This window comes from Trachemys scripta, chromosome 9 (genome assembly GCF_013100865.1).
Source record: "Trachemys scripta elegans isolate TJP31775 chromosome 9, CAS_Tse_1.0, whole genome shotgun sequence".
In the NCBI taxonomy this organism is placed as follows: domain Eukaryota; kingdom Metazoa; phylum Chordata; order Testudines; family Emydidae; genus Trachemys; species Trachemys scripta.
In genome coordinates, this window is record NC_048306.1 from 11,809,252 (window position 1) to 11,837,096 (window position 27,845).

At 43.8% G+C, this 27,845-nt stretch overlaps 1 protein-coding gene across 1 annotated transcript in view; it reads right to left on the bottom strand.

Moving 5' to 3' along the window:
- Window positions 1-27,845, bottom strand: part of NRK (Nik related kinase) — a 126,730-nt gene that overhangs the window by 28,438 nt on the left and 70,447 nt on the right. Inside the window, exons 13-21 of the mRNA XM_034781124.1 lie at window positions 27,240-27,404; window positions 24,296-24,460; window positions 19,823-19,975; window positions 14,208-14,339; window positions 12,772-12,839; window positions 11,625-11,740; window positions 7,937-8,025; window positions 5,928-6,046; window positions 1,163-1,256 (exon numbers count right to left, since the gene is read on the bottom strand). Coding sequence (XP_034637015.1) covers window positions 1,163-1,256; window positions 5,928-6,046; window positions 7,937-8,025; window positions 11,625-11,740; window positions 12,772-12,839; window positions 14,208-14,339; window positions 19,823-19,975; window positions 24,296-24,460; window positions 27,240-27,404 — 1,101 coding nt within the window. The remainder of the gene's footprint in view (window positions 1-1,162; window positions 1,257-5,927; window positions 6,047-7,936; window positions 8,026-11,624; window positions 11,741-12,771; window positions 12,840-14,207; window positions 14,340-19,822; window positions 19,976-24,295; window positions 24,461-27,239; window positions 27,405-27,845) is intronic.

Below are 27,845 nucleotides of genomic sequence, written 5' to 3' on the forward strand. Positions count from 1 at the left end.
GGGTGTGAGAAAAGCACCCTCCTGCCCAACATAAGTTTCACTGGTGAAAGTGCTGGTGTGGACAGCACTATGTCAGCAAGAGAGGCTCTCCTGCTGACATAGCTAACGCTGTTCATTGGGGGTGGTTTAATTATGCCGGCAGGAGAGCTCTCTCCTACCCACAAAGAGCAGCTACATGGGAGACTTTACAGCTGTGTCACTGTAAAGTCCATAGTGTAGACATAGCCGGAGAGTTCTTTCCCTACAGACTTGCTGCTTTTTCTATCGCGGAACCAACATTTGATTCCTTCCTAAGAGAGGAAGGACGCTATTGTGATTGCGGCTCAGAAGCCAGGGTTGGGGTCCGGGAACCTGAGCACTATTGCTGGCTCTGTCACAGTTTGCCTGTATGACCGTGGGCAGTCACTCAGTCTCTCATCTTCACCATCCTTGGAATGAGAATAAATTCATTAATGTTTGACTCTGCTTCAAGGTCCGTGGATAATAGGTGCTCTACTAGAGCAAAGTATTATTATTATTATTACTCCAGCTTGGTGTTTTCAAGGCAGTAATGGAGAGAATGGTTCTATTTTGTTTGCTTTCTTTTTTCGTGTACCAGGAATATCATCTGCTCTGGGAACACAGTTTGCTAGTTAATGTAGGTGGGACTGAGCCAGCAGATGGAGTCAGAGAGCACAACATACTCGTTTTGTGGGGGTCCTTTATGACTTCTTAAATTCCTAGGAATGAAGGGATTTTTCACTGGGTAATGATTTAAAACGTGAGAGGCTATTTCTCCCTAAATTATAAACATTATAAAGAGGGTCAAAAATCTGGACCCTAATTCTGTATTATGATGACTGATAGTATTGTGTTACGTAAGTCCTTTAACAAATCTGTTGATTCAAGAAACTATTCTACTCAGTAAGAAAGAAAGACAAATAAGGAGGCACAATTTTGTAATAATAAGCGGATTTAAAGGAGGCCCAAAACCTGAAATGGCTTAAAAATTGTTTAAAGATTTGTAGCTGTAATTTGAAATTGCAGATCAAAACTAGACAGTAAAATGACTGAATGCTGTTCAGAAGAAATGGAAATGATGTTTATCATGTACATTAGCAACGATAGGCAATTTGACTCCCCACACCTTCCCTCCGCCCCTACCTTCAAATGGCCAATTTACCTTCTGTTCTATTACGATGCTTTGGGGTTTCAGTTCAATTCCATCTGGAACTCTTGTCCTTGAGAAATCTGCCTTTCCATTACTTAGCAGTTGCCTGGTAACAAACTCCAATTAATGAGCAGACCAAATCCAGGTGAAAACAAAACACACACACTCTAAAATAAACTAACGCCGCTGAATTAATAGTAGCTAGTACACTTGGATATTTTTGTATGGGAGCAAGTTGATTAGCTTGCATACAAATAAATCTACATAGACTTTATGCTGAAACTGACGGGAAGGATGACTTGCAACAGGACACTCCTCTACCACCCGAATACCAAGTGATTACTTTATACTTTCCACATTGACTCCAATATAATTTTTTCAGACACCACTTCAATTAGGCAACTGATATTTGGTCCATGGAGCAATCACTTCAGACAGGCTTTACTATGTACTTTGCCCACTCCCCTAACCCTCAAAGAAAGTATCTCCCACACTAGTGAATTTTTGTCCAAAGGCTGCAATTATTATTAAATAAATAGGAAATAACAATAAAGAAACAAATGTGGAAAATGTGTATTTGTACAGCAAAGTTGGCCATGGCCAACCATCCCCATCATATGCTACCCTTTCATTCAACTGCAGTTTACTGACCTAAAAGCCACAGACGTGGCCCCTAGCAGTTATGAAACCTTCCATCCCGTCTAGGCCTCGACGCAAGGCTTGGACTACAAGCCTTAAACCTGTGCTCCATACACAGCAGTCACTGAGCCGATCCCTGTGAGTCTCTACTGGTGGATGTTAATGTCCCATGCCAACAATTAACCCTAAATACCAAATGATAATCTGGGAATTTATAACCACCTCCATCCCCTCAATTTTGGCCCAAATGTCCAGGAAGAACCACATGAGGCCCTGAAGAGTAGCAGCAATGCTAATCACAAAAAGGTATGCAAATGCTATCTGAGTTTGTTCCAACGGAAAAGAAAATGGCAATATATTAGAAAAAATATGCATAACATGTCCATGTATTAAACCCTATAACCCACCAACTCCTCCCTCAGCACATTCGTAGGGTGGGAAATACTTGCTACGGCTGCAGGAACCGGCCCCACACCTTCCCCAGCAGCAGCCTACAGAGGGAAAGGTTAGCTCCACCCCCCATGCCAATCAGATGTCCCTTTGCCTCTGGGGCAGCCAATCACATGGCCAGACTCAAAGTTAGCCTGGGATTGGATGAGAAGGGCAAGGTACCCTGGGCATCTCCTTCAGGTGACCCTCAGCAACAATTTCCCAGCAATCATTGTGCTGTAAGGAAAGGGAGGAGCGTGGGCTGGAGTGGAGATGATGACAGCAGTGATGACACTCTGCTCTAACAAGAGTCAAGCTGTGCAATTGTTCTTAATACAACGGGAATGGAAGAGCACAAGCAGGGGCGGGAGGTTTGTATAATTTTTGGTGGTGGCCAGAATGGGTCCAAGTCCCTTCCCCCTCCACACCTGACTTGTGAGTCAATATATATATATTTTAAAATAATGTAAAAATGGACTGGAAACAGTAAGCGTTTAACAGTTTCCCTATATTGCACAATGTGGGGGGCGTGGGGGGATGAGGGCTCTGGGGTGTGGGAGGGGCTCAGGGCTAGGGCAGAGAGTTGGGGTGCGGGGACTCTGGCTGTGGCTGAAGGGTTCACGGTGCAGGAGGGGGCTCAGGGTGGAGCAGAGGGTTGGGGTGTGGGCGGATGAGGGTTCAGTCTAAGGGCTTTGGGGTGTGGGAGGGGCTCAGGGCTAGGGCAGAGGGTCGGGGGTGCGGGGCAGAGGGGTTCACGGTGCAGGACGGGGCTCAGGGTGGAGCAGAGGGTTGGGGTGCGGGGGTGAGGGGTTCACAGTGCAGGAGGGGGCTCAGAGCTGGGACAGAGGATTGGGGGGTGGGGGTGAGGGCTCTGGTGCAGGTGGGGTGGGGCTGCGGCTGAGGAGTTTGGGGTGCAGGCAGGCTGCCCCAGGGCTGGGGTCAGAGAAGAGGACTCCACAGTCCCCCCAGCCCTCTCCCCCCCAGCAGCAGTGAGCTCCGTGGGAGGGGGCCCCCTCACCCCCCCCCCAACAGCACACTCACCCGGCACCGGCACTGCATGTGCTCCTAGGGGCTGGGCCCCTCTCAGGTTCAGGAAGCCCCCTGGCTTCCCCTGTGGTGGGTGCTGGTGGGTGGGGAGGGGCTGCCATTACGTGTGCGCCTCTTCCCCTCCTTCCTCCGCAGGCGGCGGCACAGTCGCCACCTCAGCCTGCCGCCAGCGCCGCTCCCTTTTGTAGCCGGCAGCAGCCAGCGAGGGAGTGCAGAGCGGCAGGACAGCTGCCCGCTGCCCAGGGCACAGGCAGGGACGCTCCGGGAGAGGCGTGTGGGCAAGGGGAGAGACCCGGCCCTGAACACTGGTGGAGCCGGGCCCCCTGGCCCTGGATTTGCTGGAGCACGGGCACCACGGGCCCATATAACTCGCCGTCCCTGAGCACAAGTGCAGAGGGTTCCTCCTATCGAGTGGAGACAGAATCCATGAGCCTGATCTGGCTTCCCTTGAAACACATGGGAGCTTTTATTGTCTTCAGTGCCAGCACAGCATAGTGGAGTTTCAAAGCATTGTACAAAAGTCCATAAACTATTGTCACCAACACTTTTTACACGAGGAAACTGAAGCATAGAAAGGCGCGAGTGACATGCCCAAGGTCACATAGTGAGTTAGTGGCAGAGATGGCAACAGATCCCAAATCTCCTGGACTCCTGCTCACTCCTGACAAATGAAGGTACATTCTGAGGGCCAGCAAACTAGTTGAGGATAATTGTCGAATTTACACCATTGGAGGATTGAACTTGTATTTGTATATTTTTTGTGTGATTTATGCAAGTGTCTCTCATTATTATGCTTCATTGAGGTTTATTTTTATTTTCTGTTCCCCTCCCCCCCATTTTCTATTAATTGATTCTGGAGCCTGGTGTGAAAAACTCTACTGTGCTACTGGGGCTGTATCACAATTGGTAGGAGTTGTCTTATGTAAGCAAAGGCAATAACAGTGGAGCCAGTGCAGTGCAAGGGGCTATTGTTTTCAGAGGAACAGAGCATGAAGATGAACAATGATTTGCTTCTGCAGAAGGGATTAAATTAAACAATTGCAAATCTAATAAAACTGGAAGGAAGCATGACTTGACAGAGGAGGAATCGCTAGGACTGCTCTTATGAGGAAGGTGAGTGGGACTTGCCCTGAAGGAAAACTGAAATCCACTTTTATTAACTGTGAGCAAAGAGAGCCACACAAATCCAGGGGTCAGGCAAGTATGAATTTTGTGTGTAAATTCAGAGCTGAGATGTGAAACTGATCTATAAAAATGAGCCACAAGAAATCCTCTGATTGAGGGGGAACGGGAGTTATTTGAACACTGTGAAGTCTCCCAGGAGATGTATTCTCACTGGCATGGTATTAATATGCATAAATGCAGTACACATGCACATACGCTGTACAGGCAAATAGATAGTTTAGCACATGCAGACCACATGCATGGAAGTCCTTTATTAAAAGAACGGGGGGAAATCCTGACTTATCCGGCACATAAGCAGAGCAGCAAATAGCACGCAAACCATTTCTGCTGAACAGCTCATGGCGAAAGACAGCTGCCCCTGTCCTGGTTCCCCTGAAAACATGCCCAGAGATTGCTCCTCAGATCCTCCACTGCAGCAGCAGTGAATGCGGTTTGGCCAAGGGGACAAGACACTTTCTTCCCATATGTAGGGTGACCAGATGTCCCGTCTCCCGTCCCCCATCAGTACTCGCAGTTCCTGCTGCTAACCGGATCCATGCTCGCCAATCACCCGCCCACCGGCGGTGAAAACAATGGCTGACGATGTGGGTGGGTGTGGAAGTCTGGTGGCTGAGCGAAGCTGCAGCGTGTGGTGCCAGGCCGCTCCCCCTGCTGGTCTGTCAGCACAGCTCTCTGCGTGCTGGCTCTTGGCCAGCAGGGCCCCACCCGCCGTCCCGTTTCTAGCCGGTGCTGGCTGCGCGCTGTGGTGGCTGGCAAGTGTGGGCAGGTACCAGGCGGCAGCCGGTTACGTGTCACCTCTGCTGCCCATCAATCTGCCCTTTACGTGCTCCCCCTCTCACTGTCCTCTCCCTGCTTTGCCCCTTCTACCCCCACCAGCCTCACTGTTCCTCCATATCCCCTCCAGCACGGTGCATCCCGCTCCCAGCGCTGTGTGGAAAACCAGCCCCTGGTCGGAGCGCTCAGCTCACCAACAGCTTGGCCGGCAGGCTCCTTCCTTCCCCCATGCCTCTGGCTGGGCTGGCGCCCTGGGAAAGCCCAAGGCCCTCCGGCCCGAGGCGCTGGCCAGGAGGAGCCAAGCCCTGCATGTGCCAAAGCCCCGCACAGCGCTGGCACGGGGGAGCCTCTCCACCCCCCAGCTAGCTCTGGAGTGGTGGGGGGAAGCCATATCTAGCCTGTTCACACCCCATCCCTGCAGGCTCCACAGCGGCCCCCCGGGCTGGGGCTTAGCACCCTCTTCGCCTGACCCCCCAACCGCCCTGGGCCCTGCCCGCAGGGAGTGCAGGGCTGCTCCATCCCCTAGGCACCCTCCCCTTGCAGTCAGGTTCCCTGGGCCCTGGTGCACAAATGCATCCTTAGGGCTTAACCCCTTCCTGCCCGCGCTGTAGCTGGAGGCGGCTGCCTTATGTCGGTGGCCAGCAGCAGCCCGGAGATGTTAGCTGCCTTTTAACAAATTAGTAATGAAAGAAAAAAAGCTAACCTTGTGTGAATCACATCATCATCATCGCTGCTGAGCAGTTCATCACTGGATGATGAATATTCTGCTACTGTGGAGAACAAGTTGGCACCGTCTTTCCCTTTGGCGACGAAGGCTGGACTCTGAATAAAGAAAACTCAATTGCATTTTCCCATTTGAGAATCCACTACAAAACCACAGGAGCAAGCAGCCATCTTATTCCATTTCTAGTTTATAAATAGTTACTGCAACTTTTAACTAAAACCCTTTATTAGGCAGATAATACTTCTGCACTACCCAACACTGGAGCTAGGTAGTACGCAAAGAATAATGAGCTAAATCAAAATGACTGAATTACTCTAGTAACAGCGTGTGGTTAATTTTAACCCAGCTGTTAATTTTACGCTCAAACAGCTAACCACAATTTAGCAGGGTGAATGTTCACTAGTAGCATAAGCACCTTTCATCCAATCTTGGCTCTTTAAAAATGTTACTTTTGAATTTTGGGGCCAAGGTTAGGTTTAATCTCAATGATATTTAAGGGATGGGCTTCAATATCTGTGTAGAAAATGCTTGTATGGAGAGGTATTATGCACAGGAAAAACGAACCTCTCACTTTCATTTTACATGCACATCCCCCCAGGCTGTTTGGGGAAAGATTGGGCTTCAAAGAGCCTCGGCCCAACTGCCTACTTGGGCCAGTGGGTAAATGCCATAATTTAGCCCCAAACTGGAGCCCTTGGCCTCTACTGAGTCTGCTAACGTGGACACTTAGTGTTAATTGTGATGGTGGTTTTGAAAATGTAGTTACAAGTCTACTGGGAAATGAAGTGAGACCCTCATTTATCTACCAATGATACTTCTATGGCTCCCATTACTGCAGTACCTGAGCTTTACACAATCTTTAATGTATTTGTTCTCAGACACCTCTATGAGATAGGGAAGTGCTACTATCCCCCTTCGTATGGAAGCTGAGACACAGAGTGACTGTGACACTTGCCCAAGGTCATACAAGCAGGGCCGGCTTTAGGAAGTGCGGGGCCCGATTTGAACAGTTTCGACGGGGCCCTGACAGGGATGACTAAAAACCACGTTAAAAAAAACACGTGGGGCTTGTACTCACCGGGCCGCGCTCCTAGTCTTTGGCGGAGGGTCCTTCACTCGCGCTGGGTCTTCGGCGGCACTGAAGGACCCGCCACCAAAGTGCCGCCAAAGACCCGGAGCGAGTGAAGGACCCGCTGCCAAAGACCTGGAGCGCCGCTGGGTGAGTAAAAATTAAAAAGGTGCCTCTAGCCAGGGAAGGAATTCTCTGCCACTTGCCCCCCACTCTGGGCGACCCTGCCACTGGGCGCGGGGCCCTCTTAAGCGCGGGGCCCGATTCGGGGGAATTGGTGGAATTGGCCTAAAGCCGGCCCTGCATACAAGGATGCAAACCTGGTTCTCTGGTGTCCCAGGCTTTTGCCCTAAGCACTGGGCCATCCTTCCTCTCCACCAAACCTGTCTTACACAGACCACCAAACAGCTAGCTGACCTTGGCTGCTACAGTCTTGCTCTAGATTTGACCCGGTCTCTGGCTATGCATTCCTCCAAGCCATCTAGGGCCTTCCCTGCAACTTTTAAAATACCAAACATTCCATGTATGGTCTCTTGCTCAGGGCATGCTAGCTCCGGTTAACTGAACCGATGGACAAACACCCAACTTTCCAAGGCTGAACTAATAAAAAAAAGCTAGGAACAGAGGTCACGCTTTATATTAAAGGCCCATTTATATACAGCTCCTGAAGGGTTAATACATTATTAACCGTGTTACAGCCATAAGTGGTAGGTGATCAGAGGGTTATAAGGACAGCAGTAGATTGTGCTACAGTGGGTTATACGCTCTGCCTAGGAATAGCCTGTTGACTTGTTGGACTCTATAACAATTAGTTAACCACTAATTAAAACGTCAATTACATATTTACACTGTTTATACATGTACCCTTACTAGAAAGTGTGACCAAAACCAAAACAATGTCGGTAAGAAAAGAACCTACTGAAAACTGAGCAGGGCGAGGAGCATTTTCAGACTTCTTACACTGCTGCGGGTGGTTCTGGGAAAGCGGGCTCTCTGCCTTGGACGATCCTTGGTTCCCCAAAAGGAGAGTTGTAGAGAGAACCATTAAACATGTGGCACATACAACACATACACTGGACAATCCTTCAACACGTGCACAGGCCTCCTTGGCTCGCATTGTATCGTTTTCTCTTTTATGGAAAGGGAAGCCTTCCTTTGATTGCTCAGGGTGAGCCCCCCCCCACAGCCCTGCATGGCTATGGAAGTCCCAAACACAGCTAATATTGATGCATTTCTGCTGCCTAGGGGGAGGCCAGCAGAGCCAACTGGCTCACACAAGCGCTGTGTACCTTGGAAAAGCAGCAGCTCTGTGAATGAGAAGAGTGGGGAAAGTGGACATGCCAGGGTTGGGGCCAACAGGTCGGCGTAACCCCTTTAAACAGCTCATCACATTAGTGGTTCCTCGGCGCATTCCACAGCAGTGGGTGCCGCCCAGCTGTGCTCCACTGATTGCAGGCCAAAGCAGAGAATGGAAACCCTGAGCCCCAAACCGCACGTACACGTTTTCCTGAGCACTTCAAATAATGGTTGAGCAGAAACATCACAGAGGGCCCAATCCTGTAAACCAGCATTCGGGTAAGTATCCCCATCTCATGTGAACAATCCCACTAATGTCAATGGCTCTGCTCCCATAAGTAAGGGGGAGTCAAGCCCCACATTTTTAAGAATATCTAATGACATTTTGCCACTGTCCAAAATTCAGAGCTCTCATCTCTTTCCGAATTCAGTCCCCTGTGCAAGCCAAGGTATGTTCACACTGAAAGCGCAGGTGCGATTGTCGCATGGGTAGGCATACCTGTGCTAGATTTCCCCTCGCTAGCACGGGTAATCATAGCAGCGTGGTGGCACGGGCTAGCATCCAAACTACAAACCTGCTGGGGAGGCTGGGTACGTCTCAGGCACCTAGCCTGCCCTGAAGCCTGTGCCACCACGTCTTCCGTCCAAGCTCGATTAAAGCTGGCGTGGGTATGCCTCCCTGTGCTCCAATCACACCTTCACTTGCAGGGTAGACATAGCCATAGAAGACAGGTGTGTAAAACTGCACTGCTCCCTCTGCTAAAAGCAGAGATTTCCCCCTCCTTGGCTGGTGCAGGAAGAGCCCCCCTTGGAAAGTCACTGTACAGGTCTTGCTTCTCTTTATTCTTTGGCAGTAATAAGCCATGTCAGCACTTCTCCTGGCACAGATTGCTGTCTTAGCTGTGCTATCTAACACATTGTGTATTGGGGGGGGGGGGGGGAGGGGGGATGGGAAGTAGCCAAGGCTCCTCCCTTTCCCCACCCATGCCTGGCTACTTCCCAAGCAGCTACATAGGAAGGGCAGAATTGTCCAGGATCGCTGCTGTCCTTCTCCACATATGGACTAATGATTCATAGATTCATAGATTCATAGATTCTAGGACTGGAAGGGACCTCGAGAGGTCATCGAGTCCAGTCCCCTGCCCGCATGGCAGGACCAAATACTGTCTAGACCATCCCTGATAGACATTTATCTAACCTACTCTTAAATATCTCCAGAGATGGAGATTCCACAACCTCCCTAGGCAATTTATTCCAGTGTTTAACCACCCTGACAGTTAGGAACTTTTTCCTAATGTCCAACCTAGACCTCCCTTGCTGCAGTTTAAACCCATTGCTTCTGGTTCTATCCTTAGAGGCTAAGGTGAACAAGTTTTCTCCCTCCTCCTTATGACACCCTTTTATGATGCAACTGGCCCATGAAAGGAAGTACGTGGGCACCTTATTACCCCTTACTCCTCTGCACCGGCATGCAAGGCAGCTCACAACTCAGCTCCTTGCTTAGTAACTTACTACATGACCGGTCCCATTGCTATCAGCGGGACTACTTGCCGAGCAAGGCATTGCTCAGTGACAGTAAGGATGGCTGAATCTGGCCCATACATATTAGGACTCAATAATCCAGGCAGTTATTTCTGTATTTACATCATTTTATTATAATCACTATATGGATTTAAGCGTTTTCTAAATCTGTTTTGATTCAGAACTCATTACTAGTCACTTTTTAAAGCAACTAGGCTGCTATATTAGTTTAAATGTATTTATAGCCCTTAAACATCTAATTCACTGTTCCTTTGGATTTGAGAAAATAAAACTTTTTCCTGAATACCACATATCTAGCTGTAATTCAATTACACTTAAGAACCCAAGGAGACAGTTTAAACCACTGGGGAGCTTTTCTATTCTTTCCACGGCCAGTGAGGTTTTCATTTCCCCTTACCAGAACAGCACAGGCGTTACATATCAGACAGAGACGGTAGAGCAGAGTTGGGTTGCTGCATGATTGCTTATTGCTAAACTATTACTTAAACGTAAAATGACAGAAAAGCAGAAGAAAAACAAGGTCGAATCATTTGAAAGCGTGGTTTGGATTTTTCTTGAAGCAAAGTTTCCTACATCTTATGACAATTTAAAGCAAAGTTTGCTTGAATGTGTGACTGCAATAAATATGCAATTCGGCCTTCATTTGTCAAGTGTTTGTAAATTAACATGAACATCACTTTAAAAATAAAATTTTCTTTAAATTCCATATTATTATGAACCGTATTTCTAAGACCATGGTATCAGTCTTAAAACCGATGGAAACACCAACGATTTTCCCTGCCTTAGTAGTCATTTACATAGTGCACAGTGGGTGTCAAATGCTACCATTTTGCAGAGAGCTACACAAGCAGTGGTGAGCTAGGCTTAATATATGTAACTGGTACATATGTTATAAGAATTATAATATCCTGGGACCAACACGTCTACAACAACACATGAAATTATAATATATTTAGGAGTAATTAGAGAGGAATAAGGCTGTCTACTTCCCCTTCAGTGCCCCTGCCTGCTGGTGCTTCAAGCCACATATTTAAGAGGAATCTGAGTTTGTACTGCCACGCATTTGCACGAACTAACATAACCCAAGCGAGCTATGCAGGTCTTCATTCACAAGTAGTGATGCAAAGCTTAGAACCCACCACACATTTTGGTTACTCTACATGTGGTTGTCTCCATCTAATAATTTGCTTTCGTCCCTCTTTAAAAGTTTCACTATAGTTTTCAATAAATTATAATCTACCAAAGGAATGTTTCATAAGATGCTGAATGGGGAATCTCACGTCTTTCCCAGCCAAAGCAATAATGGAGTGCAGAAATGTTAATGCATAACAGCTGCTAAACTGTATCATCTCATTAGCTAGCAATCAAATAAAGCAGTAAAGGTCATGAAGAAAAACTCCGGTGAGTTACCCTTAGTATAGCGTTAGGCCAACGTACCCATAACACCAGATCTACCGACTTTCAACAGTACTAGTGAATAAAAAGACATTGATTTTGTTTTTCACCTCCTAATTGAGACAGTTTATTACATTTTCCGTCTGGGAACATGCTCACAGTCAGTTCTGCACTCAAAAAAGGAACTGTTTCTATTTTAACTCCGTGCTTGCAACACAGACCATACAATCCAGAAAGCAATCCAAACCATGGCACTAAAAGCCATGCAGTGAACACAAATATAAATTTTGACATCTTGGACTCAACATGTACCAGATTTCAAGGCATAGGAACGTTACACATTTTGATTGATAAATCATTGACCTAAGAATCACCTGAGGTTGATCTTTTGCTGAGATGAGATCCCATCTCCCATTGCCTGCTGCCAGGAGAGCTGCTGCTGCTGCTTAGTTTCAAAGCATGTCCCCCCGGGGATGACTGCTGCACGTTACTAAACACAAAGACAAAAATCATATCAGAATATTTTGCATTTCTGTTTCTGGGCCTCAGAGCACTTACAGACCTTACTGAATCAGCCTCAGAACACCCCCCGGGGAGGTAGGTATTATTACCTCCATTTGCCAACAGAGCACTGAATACACAGGAAGATAAAGGACTTGCCTAGGGTCAAAATGAAGACTGTGGAATTCCTGACTCCAAACACTGTGATTTAACTACTAGCCCATGTCTCCTTTTTGCATTGCATCCTATAATTCTTAAAGAGAGCACACTTAGTAATGAAGCTATTGGCAGAAACACCACAAGTCACGGCTAAATGGCATATATGCAGAGTCAGAGACAGAAACTAGGAGCCTCAGTGCCAAAACCCACCAACCTCTACCCCCTGCCCACAGTGTGAGACACGTAGGTCTGATTCTCCATTAGCCTGCTCCCATGACGTCATTTACACCAGTGCCAAGTGGGTGCTAGCAAAGCTGCATTGAAGGGTTTTACACCCACTTTTGCGCTGGTGTGAAGGATGGCACCATATGCAGGGCAATGGAGAGTCAGGCCCACTGAGTTGTATTCACTGTGCTCCAGCTACTGGACCAAATGAGAGTACTCACAGCATTCAGCATCACGCCCTGCATATGAATTTGCAGGATCAGGCCCTTACATATTATCAGTGCAGTTAGGGACCGATAATGTGATGAGATTAAAATTATGCTGACGCAAAAGGAGAAGCAGAGCCACACGCAGGTTTTATCTGCATTCAAAATCACACATGTAAACTGTTAAGAGGAGAAATATGAGTCGGTTTAGAAGCTGCTTTAAGGTTCAAGGTCAGAAAATTTGGCTGGGTACTTTGTGGGCAAGTTGGTTCAGAAGAGGGAATAATTGTAACTGCCATTCAATGAAGTATGAACCGACGTTGACAGTGGAGTTCCTGAAGTTATGGCTTTGATTTTAATGAGCTGGCTTCAGTTTTCCTGTTGATAATAAATCAACATTAGTTTAAGCACAAAACACAGAGGAGCTTACCTTGAAGGACATCTCTGATGGCCAAGATGATCCCTGCTGTAAAATTTAGAGGTTGTTCTTTCTGGAACCTTAAAGATTTAACCAAATGTTTCAGTTCACTACTCTGATATCATATACTCAGTTAATAATCTCAATGTATGCCCTGCACAAATACAAGACAGACTAAAACACATACAAGAAAAATGCTCCAGTGGGACATTCTGGGAATGTGTCTTTTTCTTGGAAACGACATTATGGCCGGGTCAGTTTTTGTAGTGAATGGGGGAAATACAGTTCTGGTCACATAAATGTTGTTCCTGTCTAGGGACAACCAGCTTACAGGATGAATTACTTAAATTGCTACAAAAAACACACACCCACCCACCCAGGAGGCAGTAGAACATATATATGCAAATATCCAGCACTTGTACATAGGGGTTTTGGCTAAAAAAGGAACAACAAATCCTTTTAATGATGTGAACTAATAATCTAGCTCTGTAGTGTAACTAGATTCTTCAAAGCCGGGACGGGAGGTTGGGGGAGCAGGGAGGAAAGAAACCTAAATAGTTGGTCTTGCTAAGTAAGTACACCTCTACCCCGATATAACGCGACCCGATATAACACGAATTCGGATATAACGCGGTAAAGCAGTGCTCCGGGGGCCGGGGCTGCGCACTCTGGCGGATCAAAGCGAGTTCGATATAACGCGGTTTCACCTATAACGTGGTAAGATTTTTTGGCTCCCGAGGATACTGTTATATCAGGGTAGAGGTATATCTATAGATATATTACATGTACTGACATACATAGCACTCACTCAGTTAGACCAGATATTATTATATTTACCCAAATCCATGTTTTTACATGATCCTTTCCAGATTAGCAAGATCTCTTCAGCCCCATAACCAATGTTGAACTCCTGGGCGATTTTACTAATATCCGATCAGTCTATTCTAACCCATGTGTAAAGATGCAGTGAAAAGAAGGGAGTGACAGAATTACAAGGTGAAATCCTGGCTTCACTGAGGTCAGTGGGAGTTTTGCCAAGATTTTACACATAACCCCTTCATCAGCGTGTTGGGTTTAATCTGCAATAGCCATTCCTAGCAACTGTAAATGAACTGTAGATTAATGTTTCTCTCTACAACTCTCCTTTTGGGGAATCAAGGATCGTCCAAGGCAGAGAGCCCGCTGTCCCAGAAATGGATAGTGAGATGGGGGGAAAAAAACCAGCAGGTTTCAGATCTGCATCAAGGGGAGAATTAATCTGTCATGTGCCCATCACTGTGGTATCAAGGCACATGTGTAAGTTCTGGTCGTGTATATGGGGGTAAAAGACTTTATTCAATGCTTAATGAAGCAAGTCAATGGAATGAATCCCACTGACTTCAGTGGAGCTGAATTAGGCACTATTAATAACGTCCAGCTGAAAGATATACCCCTTCAGTTTCCAGTACCTTTGGAGGCTGCTCTTCATTTTGACAAATGCTCCAGAATACATCATCCTGTCCTGGGCTTGTTGGTGTTATCACCATGTCTGACAGTGAACTGCTGTGGTATACGTCTCTACTGGTCCGGAGGTTTTCACTCTTCAAACAAATGAAGATTATGTCAAACGCTATCCCCCAGCCAGCAGAATCACTCTACAAACACTACCACCACCACACTATTGGTCTAGCCAGGTATTTGGCAAAGCAGACATATTGCATTAAATAAGGACCACTGGATCATGAATACAGTCTTATTTATCTTTACCATTGTAAAGGAACTTATTTATTTTCAGGATGTGGTGTACCAAGATTTCATGATAATGGGTACCATAAAATATATTGCCAGTAAAAAATTCTTATATTTCACATTCACGCTCAAAAAAAAAAACCTCCCATAAAAGCTAATATTTCATTAGTAGTACATGGCCAACTGCTTAACTGGATGGTATAAAACATATGCTGCAAATCAAACAGATTTTGAAATGAATATTTCATGCAAGAATTAATTTCAAGTATGCACGTTGCATATAAAGCAATCAAATACTCCCATTTTCAGAGTTAAGTATTGCAGACGTGTTTCCCAAAATGTAACTAACAGTTTTTTCCCCAAGAGCTGTACAAATTAAAGACGAGACCAAGCCATGAATCAGATTTGAAACAAAAATTTCACCAAAGCTCAGGGAGAATCAAATCAAGGGGTGCCAATTTGGGCCCATGTCTGTTTAAAAAAGCTCCCTGATAAAAGCAGGTTGTTGTATTTGACCAGCAGCTGTCCTGAACTGGCAAGAAAATATTCTCGCCTATGCTCTTCATTCTAATGGAAGAATGTTTAAAGACTTTAAAACTCAAACTTTCAGAAGAACCAAGTACTCAGCATTTGCTACTTAGGGTTTCTGGCTAAGAAAAAAAAATCCTTTTGAGTTCTATAAAAACAATTAATCTAGCTCCGCAGTGTAACTAGACTCATCTGTCGGGTGAAAAAAAACAAAAAAGTCAACTGTGATGATTATCTCTGAAAAGAGCAAGCTTCTTGGATTCAAGAAAAGACTAAGGGAGAATATCTGGCAATGATGTTGTGTGAGCTGGGTCCATCCAGAAGAATTTCTATGTAGCAATCCATTTGGCTTTGTTAGTAATATCAGAGAGATGCCTGCAGCTATAATCTCTCATGCTGTTATCCTGTCAGATCTCACATGCTAAGCATGGCAGGAGCTCTCCAGAGAACATCTAGGTATTGCAGGAAGTGCTATTAGTTATTCATTAGTTGACATTCTTCCCTCTGATTCAGGATTGAAGCAATGCCCAAGCATGCTAACATCTTGCTGCTTCCTTTCAAGGTACCTCCTTTCAAAAGCACTATAAAACCAGGATCACTTCCAGTCCTTAAAGATACCATTGCCATTTTTTTATAAGAATAAAGGTGCTAAACCTGTATCTTAACCAAATTACATGTTGCCTCTTAAAATCCCACTGTGAATTCAGTGGGAATTTCTTGTCCCAAACTGCTACAGTGTGTTGCTATGCTCAGTTAAACAGCTGCTGTGGTTCATTCCAGAGGTAGCCGCAGTTCAATGATGAGTGAAGTTTCTTTACACATTTTTTCTATACAATACCTCATAGTGGTATTTTACTGACTAATTAACTGAAGTCTGTAAAAATTTTTTTACAATGCTCAGTAGAAAGATACTATAAACAGAGGTGATTATTATTTACTTAATCTTTCATTAATTTTCAAGGAGCAATACTGTAATTTATAAAAAAATACAAGTAAAACAAATAACTAAGCACTAGGCACAGAATTTCAGTAACATAATGTATTATGATTCTGAAGTCTTTTCTTTATAACCCAACCTGGACTAATTACTTTACGGGAACAATAGGTCCTCATTAAGATTCCTTAACAAATATTGAAAGGAACGAAGTATAAAAGAAAAGTAAGCAAATCCCAGTTTATACTTTCCAGGCTTGGATAGGAAAACCAGATGCAGGACACAGTTTTATCTATTTCATCTGCTTAGAGATTCAAGGTGCTTTATCTCAGTCTTGGGGGGATAAGTTAGGTTGACTCTCTTTGGAGTAAATAGCTTTATCAGCAGTTAGAACATCTAATGATTTATTTTTCCAGCTTGCGTCCTTTCATTTTGACCAAAATAACTTTTTTGCCCTCCATGATTGCTACTAATAATAGTCTTTATTTAACCAAAATTATTTGTGGCTGCAAGTTGTTCCCTAAACTGGTGTAACCTGGGGATAGGTCTGGGTTTTATAACCAGTATGTTATCAATACACAGGAACATTTTTCTCCATCTTCTCCTAGGCCCTGCGGCAACAAAGTACTTAAGTATGTGCCTAAATTTAAGCATGCAAGTCAAGGGGACTACTCCTGTGCTTAAAATTAGGCACATGCCTAACTGCTTTGCTGAATCAGGGTCCCAGTGACTGGACAAATCCAACCATGTGCTCTAAGGGTGAAATCTACTCCTGTGCAGATAGCTAGCCCAAGGCTAACATAGCATTCAGGTCCCACTTATGAACAATGAGTGAAAGTCTGGCCCCTCTGAAGTCTAAGGGAGTTTTGCCACTGACTTCTATGGAGCCAGAATTACATCCTATAAATCAAAAGCAGTGGCACCCTGGGGTATTGGTGATAACTCGGAATCCATCATCCTGTGACATCTTCTGCAAACCAGAACCTAACAGAGCTTAAGTAGGACTTGTCCTGGCTCTTTGTACAATGGTGGATGTCACACTAAGCCCTATAGTTAATACTGCATCTCCTTGCGCTTGTCCGAACGAATCGTTTTTACAGGGAAAAGCTCTGTTGATGATTTTGAATTAAATAGAGCTCAATCTCCTACGGTTTTTATTATAAGCAAAAGTGAGGGCATCCCATCCACTCCTAACCCCTGAGGTTTCCCTGTGGGTTTCAGAAAGATGCACTGGGACCAAAGAATGGATCCTAACTGAGTTGAGGTAATAGGCTCTTTGCTGCATGTGAATTATGACAGAAGAGGACATAACACTCAGCAGTAAGGCCATCCTTGTTTGAAAAAGATTCCAGAGGGGGAATACAAGACACACTGGATTGCTTTGTGAGGACAGCCCTAATAACATTTTGGCGTGCATCCACAGGCGTTCCTAGATACTATCCACATGTTGTCATAGGATGGCATAAAGAAGGGGATTTTTTTAAATTACTGGTATCTTTGTTGCAGAGCTTGGATCAATTCATGATTTAACGCACAGCTGATTATTTTAATATAGCCAGCTTTCTGGTTCTAATTTGGCAAAAAAGTAGGACATTAATAGTGTTCTATAAATTTTAATGTATACAACTGAGAAAATATGTCCAACAAATCCTTACAGGTGAACCGCAAAGCCAATGAAAACTGAGTTCATCACAGATTTGTGCACTAAATTTTTCCATGAACCCAGCTGTGGGAAACAGCAAGAGGGGAAATATGTGATTTTTTTAAAAATAAGTCTCAGGCACCACATTATTCTGAAGATTACCCAGAATGCATCACAGATAATCATGGGGCTTCATTCACCACAGCTTTGCACCTTATCGTATGCAAAGTGAGTGAAGAGTGGGTGGAAAATGTAACCATTAGGATGTGGTAATGTTTTACACCAACATTGCATGGGTGTACACGACTACACAAAGCGCAAGGCACTTCCAAATCAGGCTCTCTGTGTCTTAGTGGTTGTGATGAGATTTCTTTTTTAATCATTCGGATATACGTTAAGTGTCACTTGATCTCACAGAGTCTGATCTATGACAACATACAGCCCCTACTCTAACTTTTCAAAGCCTGGATAGTTGTACTTCAACACACACATCTGGGATTAATTCAGTTTTTGTATTAGTTTTACAGTTTACTTTTAAGTCAATGGTATTATATTTTGAGAAACAAATGAACTTTACCCCTCTATACTTAGTTTTACCAGTCTATATCTCTGAGTCTTGTATGCTGCAGATGACTGACTGGTCTCTGAGCCATCTTTTACCATAAGCACATGTGGCAAGAATGCATTGGTTCATTCCACCTTGCCCCAAAATGCTAAGTTATAGTGTGTACATTCATATGATTCACAAAAGGAATGAAAACACAAAACTCATTTTCTTCTTGAGACTAATGGCAAAACTAAAAGTTCTTGATGTAAGAGAAGGATTCTTACACAGTATGGCTTTTTGGAAACCATGTGTAGATATAATTTCTGCCTTTGATACAGGAATCTTTAAGCCAACTTCCAGTTTTAGGACAGTTACGTTAGTATACAGAGTCAAATAGCAGAGATTTGGGCAACTCACCCGGGGCAGAAGCTGTAAGGATAGGAGTAAAAAATAGGTATATGGATGAGTGTCATGAGAACAAGGAAGGAAAAATCAAAAGGATCATGAAAAAGTTACAGCAATGGTTCCTAGCCAAGCAAAGTGAAGTAGAGTGTGGAATATAACCTGAGAGGTGAGGGGAAAGAGGATGAACTGTGCCTAAGTTGGTCTCACACTTTAAGAAAATAACCGCACACACACACAAACAAACACAAAAGAGACGCCTCTCCAGAGACGGCTGTATTAGTTCAGGAAAGCTGGGGCCTGAAGCAGGAACAGCAGATGACAGCAACAGCAATAGAAAACAAGAAGTGTGTGGTCCACATCTTAATTTGAGAAGTCTTCCAGGGTTATGACGGTGAAAAAATTATTCTGGAAATTGTGAAACCCTCTACAGTAGTGGAAAGTGGCAGCTTCTTGGTGCCCTTTGGGATGCTGTTTAGAACTGGGGTCTTGGGCCTGGGAAGAACCTGTATGCATATGTGGTGTCCTAGTGAACGGACCTATACTAACTATCCTCTAGGTGTGAAGGTGTAAGAGAAAGCTGGTGTCCCACTTGGCTCCCTGGAGATTTTAGGGGATTTATAAGGCTTCTAGGTCAAATCCCATACTTCTTCCAGGGTGAGGCAAATCTTCGGCCAATGAGGGGAGAACACAGAGAAAACTCAGCAAGAGGAACTCCACATGGGATCTTCCAGGCGCCACATGGGAGCAAAATCTGACCCTACATGGATAACTATTCCTCATTCCACCTCCGTGTGCTTTCAGAATATTTCACAAGGTTGGCAACAATTTCGCCAGTGTCAAGGCCTTCAGGGACTCTCCACCTTTTTCACTTGTTCTGTAAAGTGTCATGTACCTTTCTGGTGCTATATAAATAATACAGAATAAACTCCTTCCATAGGAAATAAAACAGCATAGTTGGTTCAGGCTTTTTGTGACACATGTAAGAGTGACATCAGAGAGTCTGTGCAGTCAAGCATCAAAATATCTGAAATTAGCTGTTATCTAGCCCTAATCTGCAATGTAGCCCTAATCTGCATATAATCCCATTTATAATTCATCAGGAAAGGATGTATCAACAAATTCTTAGGGCTAGATTGTCACAGCCCTTAGTCAGCTGTGCAGGGGGGTCAGAGGGAGGAAGGTCTCTTTTACCTCCTCTGCTGAGACTGCAGTTGACTTAAGTGAGGCCATGATTTCACCCCATGTTTTACATACTGCTAATGGAATAACGATACTTTACCTGCGCTAGCACTGCTCTTTGCAAAGCTGGGGTGCAAGGACTAGAACTACTGCCAGAACCTAGTCTAGTATGTGGCGTGGCTTCATGTCCAAGAACTGCTGCCCAGTTGAGATGAGTCTGCATCCCATCATTTTTCTTCTTTCTGTCCTCGGCCTGAAAACAAGAAATAAAAATCACACACATTGCAGATAACAGCCTCAGTCCTGCCATCAGATCCCTGGGGGTGCACTCTGATGTCTGTGCAGAGCCACTTTGACTCTGACGGGACTCCGTGTGGGTGTAAGATCTGCCCACGTAGATCCAAGTGAAGGATCAATACCTACACAGTCTCCCTAATTTGAACCTCACCTTTTGCATGAAGCTTCCAATCTGCAGTAAAACTCGCTGCAGCATGGTACTGCCAAGTAAAAGTCTCATCTGTGAGATGCTTGGATTGCAATTTGTTTTCTTTCATGCCACCCAATGTATTATTAGTTGAGATCCCATAGGAGGAGGGGGACCTTTCCTTATGTCATTCAACAGGATTTAAAAATCTACATTGAATTCCCCCCCTCCGCCTTTTTTTTTTTTTTGCAATGTGTGGTCTGCTGCACCCATTCCTTCTCCTCCTGGTATACAGTCACCTGACCAGACAAAGCAGACATTACTACAGGTGGTTTTCTGCATTAAAATACGTTATAGCATTTTATATAGTTTGGAATGTTAACCACACCATGTAAATTGGCAGATGAAAATGCCCTAAACTGTACAAAGATGCTTTCATTTCCAAAGGCCCTGCTCACTACAAAATTGCTTTCCCACAGTTTTGATCCTACAGCTCTTTCTGGTTTTACTCAACAGGACTAATTCCAGTTCTTTAGTGTAAACCTTGCGCCTTTCCTCTGATTTAGAAGGATAGGAACAGTTTTACAGAGCTACCCAGAGATCTAAATCATTCCTAGCTATTTTATGTCCAGATATTTTATTTTATTAGGCAGGTTTTTTTAATGCACCTATCACTGTATCTGGGTACTTATGCCTATGGTAGGAAGGGCATTAACACTGTTGGGAGCATATTCTAGGAACATGCTGATGACTGGTGATGGAGAATGATTCCCACTAGTCTCACAGATCTGTATTGGAAAAAGGACTTCATTAAAACAAACAAACTTCCAAAGTACACCAAGAACTTCGGGTGAAATTCTGGCCCCACTGATGTCAATGGCATCACTCCCATTGATTGCAGTGGGGCCAAGTTTTCATCCTTTGTATCCTCTATCAATAAAAGACAAGTCCCCCACCCCCTCCCACCCCCAGTCACTAGCAAGAAAAAAAGAAAATATTAAAGTACTTTGGACTGTGACGGGTTGTCCCCCGTTAAGGTGCCACCTGATGTACTGGGATACCACTGAGCCCACCTGTTCCACCAGCCTGGGCCTTCTTTACCCTGTCTAGCTGAGCCAGGCTCTTAAGCCTTCTCTAGGAGACACACAGGCAGGGCTACACCCAGCTGCAGAACGACATAGACACTGAGATCAGCTCTGGGAAGACTCAGCTTAAGGGACTTGCCCCAGCACTCGAGTGCCCACCTCCCTTGGAGTGCAGACCCAAAGGTATATTGTCTTGCGCTGTAATTTAGCCACAACCATTAACTGATGCTAAGTCATCCCTTTTTATAGCTAAGCGAATGAATTCTCAAGAGTAGCTTCCGTGGTCATAATGAACAAATTTTTTTAGTTCTCTCTACTCAGCTGTAGAGCCAGTGAGGGTTGGGCATGAGTGTATGTCAACAGTCATTTAACTAAAAGCACTAATGAACCTAACAAATTGGATTTCTGCAGAAAAAGCTCTGGAAGACGGAGTAACCTCTGTCAGTATCCAGGTTTTTTGTAGCGCAGAAGTTAGCACCTCTTTGGATAATAAAGCAGGCGGAAGTTCGATACAACTGATAAGTCCAATGAGACCTAATTTTTAGAGATGATCAAAACATTTTGAATTTTTTTAAATGACAACAAACAAAAGTTGAACTGAAAAGCAATTGGCTTTTTTCCAAAATCTGACAAAAAAAATATTTTACCAGCTCCACTGATTTTTATTTAGCTGGGAGACCCTGCAATTCTTTTCCAACATGTTTTCAGAAAAATAGTGATGTACAAATATGACTAAATATAATCTACTGTCAAAAATAGAATAAATAAATGGCTGCAGTGTGGCACAGTGAACACAAGAGACAATTAGTACTTCTGAAGAAATAGCATATTTATCTGATTCCCCTTATCTTTTTCCCCCAGTGATGCATACTTCCAGATGAGTCCAGCTATGTACAACTGGTAATGTCAGGATTCAATATTTAGCTTAAAATTTAACAGTAACCATATGAACTAAATTCTACAATACATTTTATTCAAATACAAAGAGGTCATTTACGGAATACATCCCAAAAAGAGATGAATATTTGAGTTGACATTTTGCTGTAGGTTTTTCCCTTGGCTATCACAAACAGAAAGTTATATAGGCTCAACAGAGATGCATTGCTCTCCCCACCCCCCAGAAAGTTTAGCAGAAGCACAACATTTTTATTGACTTCTGTAGGTATGTATTTAGTAAATAGCTCGCTTCTCTCTTTGTGGGCCCAACCTGCTGACACAGCCGTGGCTAGGTTTCCAAAACAAACATTGACTTCCAAAAGAACTAATTCAGATTTCACTACATTATTTATTTACTTACTTAATGCAATAAACCTCTTGGAGAGGAGACATTTGTTTTTGATAGCTAAGTTGCACTTCAAACAGAATTATGCATTCTTCTGTTTTCACAAACAGCTATTGTAATAAAACGCTTAGGTCTTTTGTTACCCTAAATTGATTTCATATCATTGCTTGGGTTTTTTGCAGTATTAAAATGTATCATTTCAAAATTCTAGCAAAATAGTTCATTTAATTTATCAGCAACAGAGGAAACCTTGTGAACATCTGCAGATCTCTTAATCTAAAGCTCATACACTGATAACGTCAGACTTCACTCATTTAGATACTGGAACAAAGTATGCTTATCAGCAGTGTTCTGCTTTCTAGACACACACACACACACATTTCACAAAGCCTTTACTGAGATCTTTTGGAAGCTGCTTTGCTAGAAATATCACCCATACTGTTCATGCCCCATACTTTACACATAGCTTCACGCAGGGCTTGATTCTGCAAGGTTCTAGCAAACTGCTTCCAATCCAGCAAAGCACTTCAGTACATGCTTAACTTTAATCACGTGGTAATTCCACTGGCTGCAGGATTGAGCCCCTGGCTGGGAAGTTTAAAAAAGAGAAAAGGGGCTAAAAATTATAGGATAATATATACAATAAGGGAAGCAAAGGAGCTTTGGCTCCATGACAAGATGACACGATACAAACAATCAGTGGGATACACATATAAAGAATCCATTTTGTGGGCAAAAGCCTTTTTGAATTAGCAAAAAGAACTGAAGCACTATCTAAAGTAAGTCACTGACTACATGGTCATGCATTATCCATCAAATCTGAACTAATTAGGTAAAGAGACAAAGTGGTAGAGGGTAATATCTTTTGTTAGGTCCACTTTGGTTGGTGAAATTAATGAAGATATCCTATCTCCTAGAACTGGAAGGGACCTTGAAAGGTCATCAAGTCCAGCCCCTTGCCTTCACTAGCAGGACCAAGTACTGATTTTGCCCTAGATCCTTAAGTGGCCCTCTCAAGGATTGAGCTCACAACCCTGGGTTTAGCAGGCTAATGCTCAAACCACTGAGCTATCCCTCCTCCCAAATAGACAAGATTTTGAGCTACACACAGCTCTTTTTCAAGTCTGGACGAGCTCTGTGTAGCTCGAAAGCGTGTCTCTCTAACAGAAGTAGGCCCAATAAAAGACATCACCTCAACCATGTTGTGTCTCTAATATTCTGGGACCAACACATTTACAACAACACTGCAAATAACTAACTAAAGATCTTTAAGTACAGTGAGTGGCAAAGGATGTCACATTGCTTGTTCGTTGGCAACAGGAATCTAGAGACCTGTGCTCGGGTTTAAATTATAGAGGAAAAAAGTTTGTGAATCTGAACTAGTTTTGCAAACCTAAAATCAGTCTCAGAGATTCACCAAATCTCATATGCCACAAATTTCATTCATCCCTAGTTGGAAGGCAAGGACATGACAGCGAGAGAAAGTAGATGGGTTACATGCTGTTGCAGAAAGTGGGCCAAACTGGCTGTGTGGAAGGATCTTACTATTCTCCTCTCCTTCATCAAATCCACTTTGATTTGGAGTAGAAGTAATGAAGAGAAAACCTGTACTCTACGGAGAGGTGGTAGCCAATCAGGCTTCATTGCGATATACAGTGCCTGGGAAGATACCCCCTTTGGCCAGAATTGGGTTAAGGTTTATCCAAAAGACCAATCAATTCCCTTCCTCTGAGTTACCTGCACATCACAAAATGTAACTGTAACAATCTGTTATGCGAGTACCTCTTTGCCTGTAATGCTTGGCGGACGCTGTGATGCTGGACTCGAGCTCTTTGGAAGCTCTTTCTTTTTTTGCTTGTGGTCGTGCTGAAGAGACAGTAGTTGGGTCTGATCTTTGGGAAGAGTCCGATGTAACTTCTTATTGTGTTGCACTTCTTCCACCTTTTTCTAAAAATAAGCCGATGTTAATGTTTTCATTTTTTAAACATTCCTAGTGGGATTCTTAAAGGGGCTCGCGTGAGCTGAATTTCAGTAGGAGTCGGGTACCCAACTCTCTTAGGTCCCCTTTGAAAATGGATAGAATCCTGGATCTTGCGAAGTCTGATATAAACCAAAACTTCCTGCATTTGCATTTAAAAGAAGTATAACCTAAAACAATAACGAAAAAACTCCCCTGCCAGCTCCAAAGTGTTCGCTTAATATTTTTCATTGGTGCCTTTCTAATACTCTTATGACTTTTCCAAAAGCCAGTGGCTTTATTGAACGTTATAGTTTTGAAGGGTTCCAAGTTTCCAATTCAATATAAGCAATTCACCTGTTAAAACACAGTGAAAACACTGTGGAAAAATGCTAGACTTGGCGTCTGTTACAAGATCGAGATGGTGAAAATATTTCCATTTCAACTTCATTTCATGAGGGAGAAAGTGGGGTTGGTTATATTCAGAAGGAAAATAAAGGAGCTGGGGATTTACATTAAAGATGGGCTGATGTTTGTGGGAAACATATAGGATAACTATATTTTCAATCACGTCAAAAGTAATTGACTGGGATTATTTTAATTGTATACCATACATCATATAGTTTCTTGAGTATACAAGTTCACTAACTTATTCAGAAAGTGCATGTGTGTGTGTGTGTGTGTGTGTGTGTGTGTGTGTGTGTGTGTGTGTGTGTGTTTCCTGGACCTTCTTTTCCAGGAGGACAAGATGAAATAGAAGACAGAAGACATATGCCCCAAGCCCATCTCATGTACATTGTGCTCAGAGGATTCTGCATTGTATTCCATTTCCATCTTTTGATTGTTTTACGTAATCATCACTTTCAAGGAACAGAAGAAATATCCCAGGTCTGATGCTTTCTGGCAGTATCCTATTGTATGTATTAAGACTTTCAAATTTTCTGACTTTACTGGGAAATATAATCCAATCTAAATCAACAGGAAATGCATATAAAGAAAGGGCTAGACTTGCACTGTTCACACAGAAGCCGGAAAGCTGCCATGATGGGGCAGGTACATCCTTTTATGTAGAGAGGTCCCCAGATGTATGCCAAATCTGGCATACACCACCCTCTCTTGGCCTTCCCCAGCATGAAAGATAAGTGGGAGCTGGGGATAGGAGGGTGCTGTGCTCCAGTCATCCCAGGTGTGACAGTGTACCCCATAAGGCTTCATAGGAATATGCTTATGCAAGTATATATGATATAACTGGAATATGTTTTATGCTACATATGCCATGTAACATATCTCTGTAAAGGTTATGATCTACTGAATCTATTAATCCTATTGGTATGCATGTATCATTTTTGTATTCAAAGTTATGAATATTGGCTGGGCACTGGCTTGATTTTTAAGTAGCCTTTGTAAAGCATTTGGTCAGCTTCTTGAGAAAGGAATGTGCAAATTAAGTGTCCAATCAAGAAGCACTTGAGGGACAATGGATCTTGGGAGGCTCCAATCCACATAAGACATCTACATGAGGACCTTCAAGGGAGCAGGTAAGCAATGGCTGCTGCCTGTAAAAACTGAGTCATGCATGGACATGTGACTTGCCCATGTGACTCCAAAACTCCATCTTGGAGTTGGACTTTGCATAGGGGAGAGGAGGGGGTCTCCACCCAGAGGAGAAAGTCTATTTAAACCCCTGGGAGACCCCTCCATTTGGTTTTCAGCTAGTTAAAGAGAGAGCCTCTCCACCCCCAAGGATACCTGAAGGAGACTGGAACAAAGGACAGTAACTACAGGGGGTGTGAGTGATTGCTGGACCCAGACTAGTCTGTAAAAGGAAGCTTACTGGAACTGGTGAGGTTTTATCTGTATTCAGTTTTCTTAGACATAGACTGGCGTGTTCTATTTTATTTTACTTGGTAATTCACTTTGTTCTGTCTGTCACTACTTGGAACCACTTAAATCCCACTTTCTGTATTTAATAAAATCACTTTTTTACTTATTAATTAACCCAAGTATGTATTAATACCTGGGGGGAGGAGGGGACAAACAGCTGTGCACATCTCTCTCAGTGTTATAGAGGGCGAACAATTTATGAGTTTACCTTGTATAAGCTTTATACAGGGTAAAATGGATTTATTTGGGGTTTGGACCCCATTGGGAGTTGGGTTTCTGAGTGTTAAAGACAGGAACATTTCTCAAGTTGCTTTCAGCTAAATCTGCAGCTTTGGGACACGTGGTTCAGACCCTGCGTCTGTGTTGGAGCAGACTGACGTGTCTGGCTCAACAAGACAGGTGCTGGAGTCCCAGGCTGGCAGGGAAAGCAGGGGCAGAAGAAGTCTTGGCACATCAGTTGGCAGTTCCCAAGGGGGTTTCTGTGATCTAACTCGTCACACCAGGTCAGTGCACAGCCTCTACGGGGGCGTTCTTAGTAATTTTCGACATGCACCGTAGTAGAGTAGGCCTTAAGGCATGAGCTGAAGGAGAGGAGGGTTGTGGTTTTACAGACCAGTTCAGTAAGGAAGTTTTACAAGTAAGGAACAGCATGGAAAACTGCAAAACTTAGGGAGACGAGATCTGGCATTGCTGAAGGAATGGAGATGATTCAACACTATACAAGTAGAGAGGGGCAGAGTTGCCAGGGGCTGTTAAGGTGAGGAAATGAAAAAAGCCCCTCTATATGGTCCCTGACCTATAGGAACGAGACTCCATTAATGAACTTAGATTTCAGCCACAGAAACAAGGAGCCATGAATTGCACCAGTAAGTCCTAGAGTTATACCTGCTTCCTTTCTGATTTCCTCTGTCCGTCCACTTTGCACATTTCCTCATCAACAATTCTTCTGTCATCTTCACACTTCTCATCTCTCCGCTGAACTGCCTTAATTTCTGGCCATCTCTGCTCACATTCTTGCTGCTTCCGGAGCTCTTCTTCTCTCTTCTGATGCTGAATAAGTGCCAGGGAATAACATTGTTCATTTTAAATTTTACTTCTTTGCTTAAAGATTATTAGTTATGCAATTAGCTATACACTTTTTATTCATAATTATGAGACATTCCCAAAACAGAAGGCCCAAAAACTCTATTCCTGGAGTATAATCAGTGGTGGAGGTGGGGGAAACACTTGTTATGTAGTCTAATATGACCCAGCAGAAGTTGGTGGTTGTGTTTACTATTAAAATAACTATAAAGCTTCAGGGATTATATCCTGGCCACACTGCAGTCAATGGGAGCTTTGTCAATGGCAGTTTTGCCATTAATAGTAATGGTACCAGGATTTAACCATTGCTGTCTGGTCAACCGCTCCAATCGTAGAATTCCTTATTTCAGCACATGGCATTTTGATAGGGAAGAATTATCTGGAGTGCTTAGATATTGTCGGAGCAGT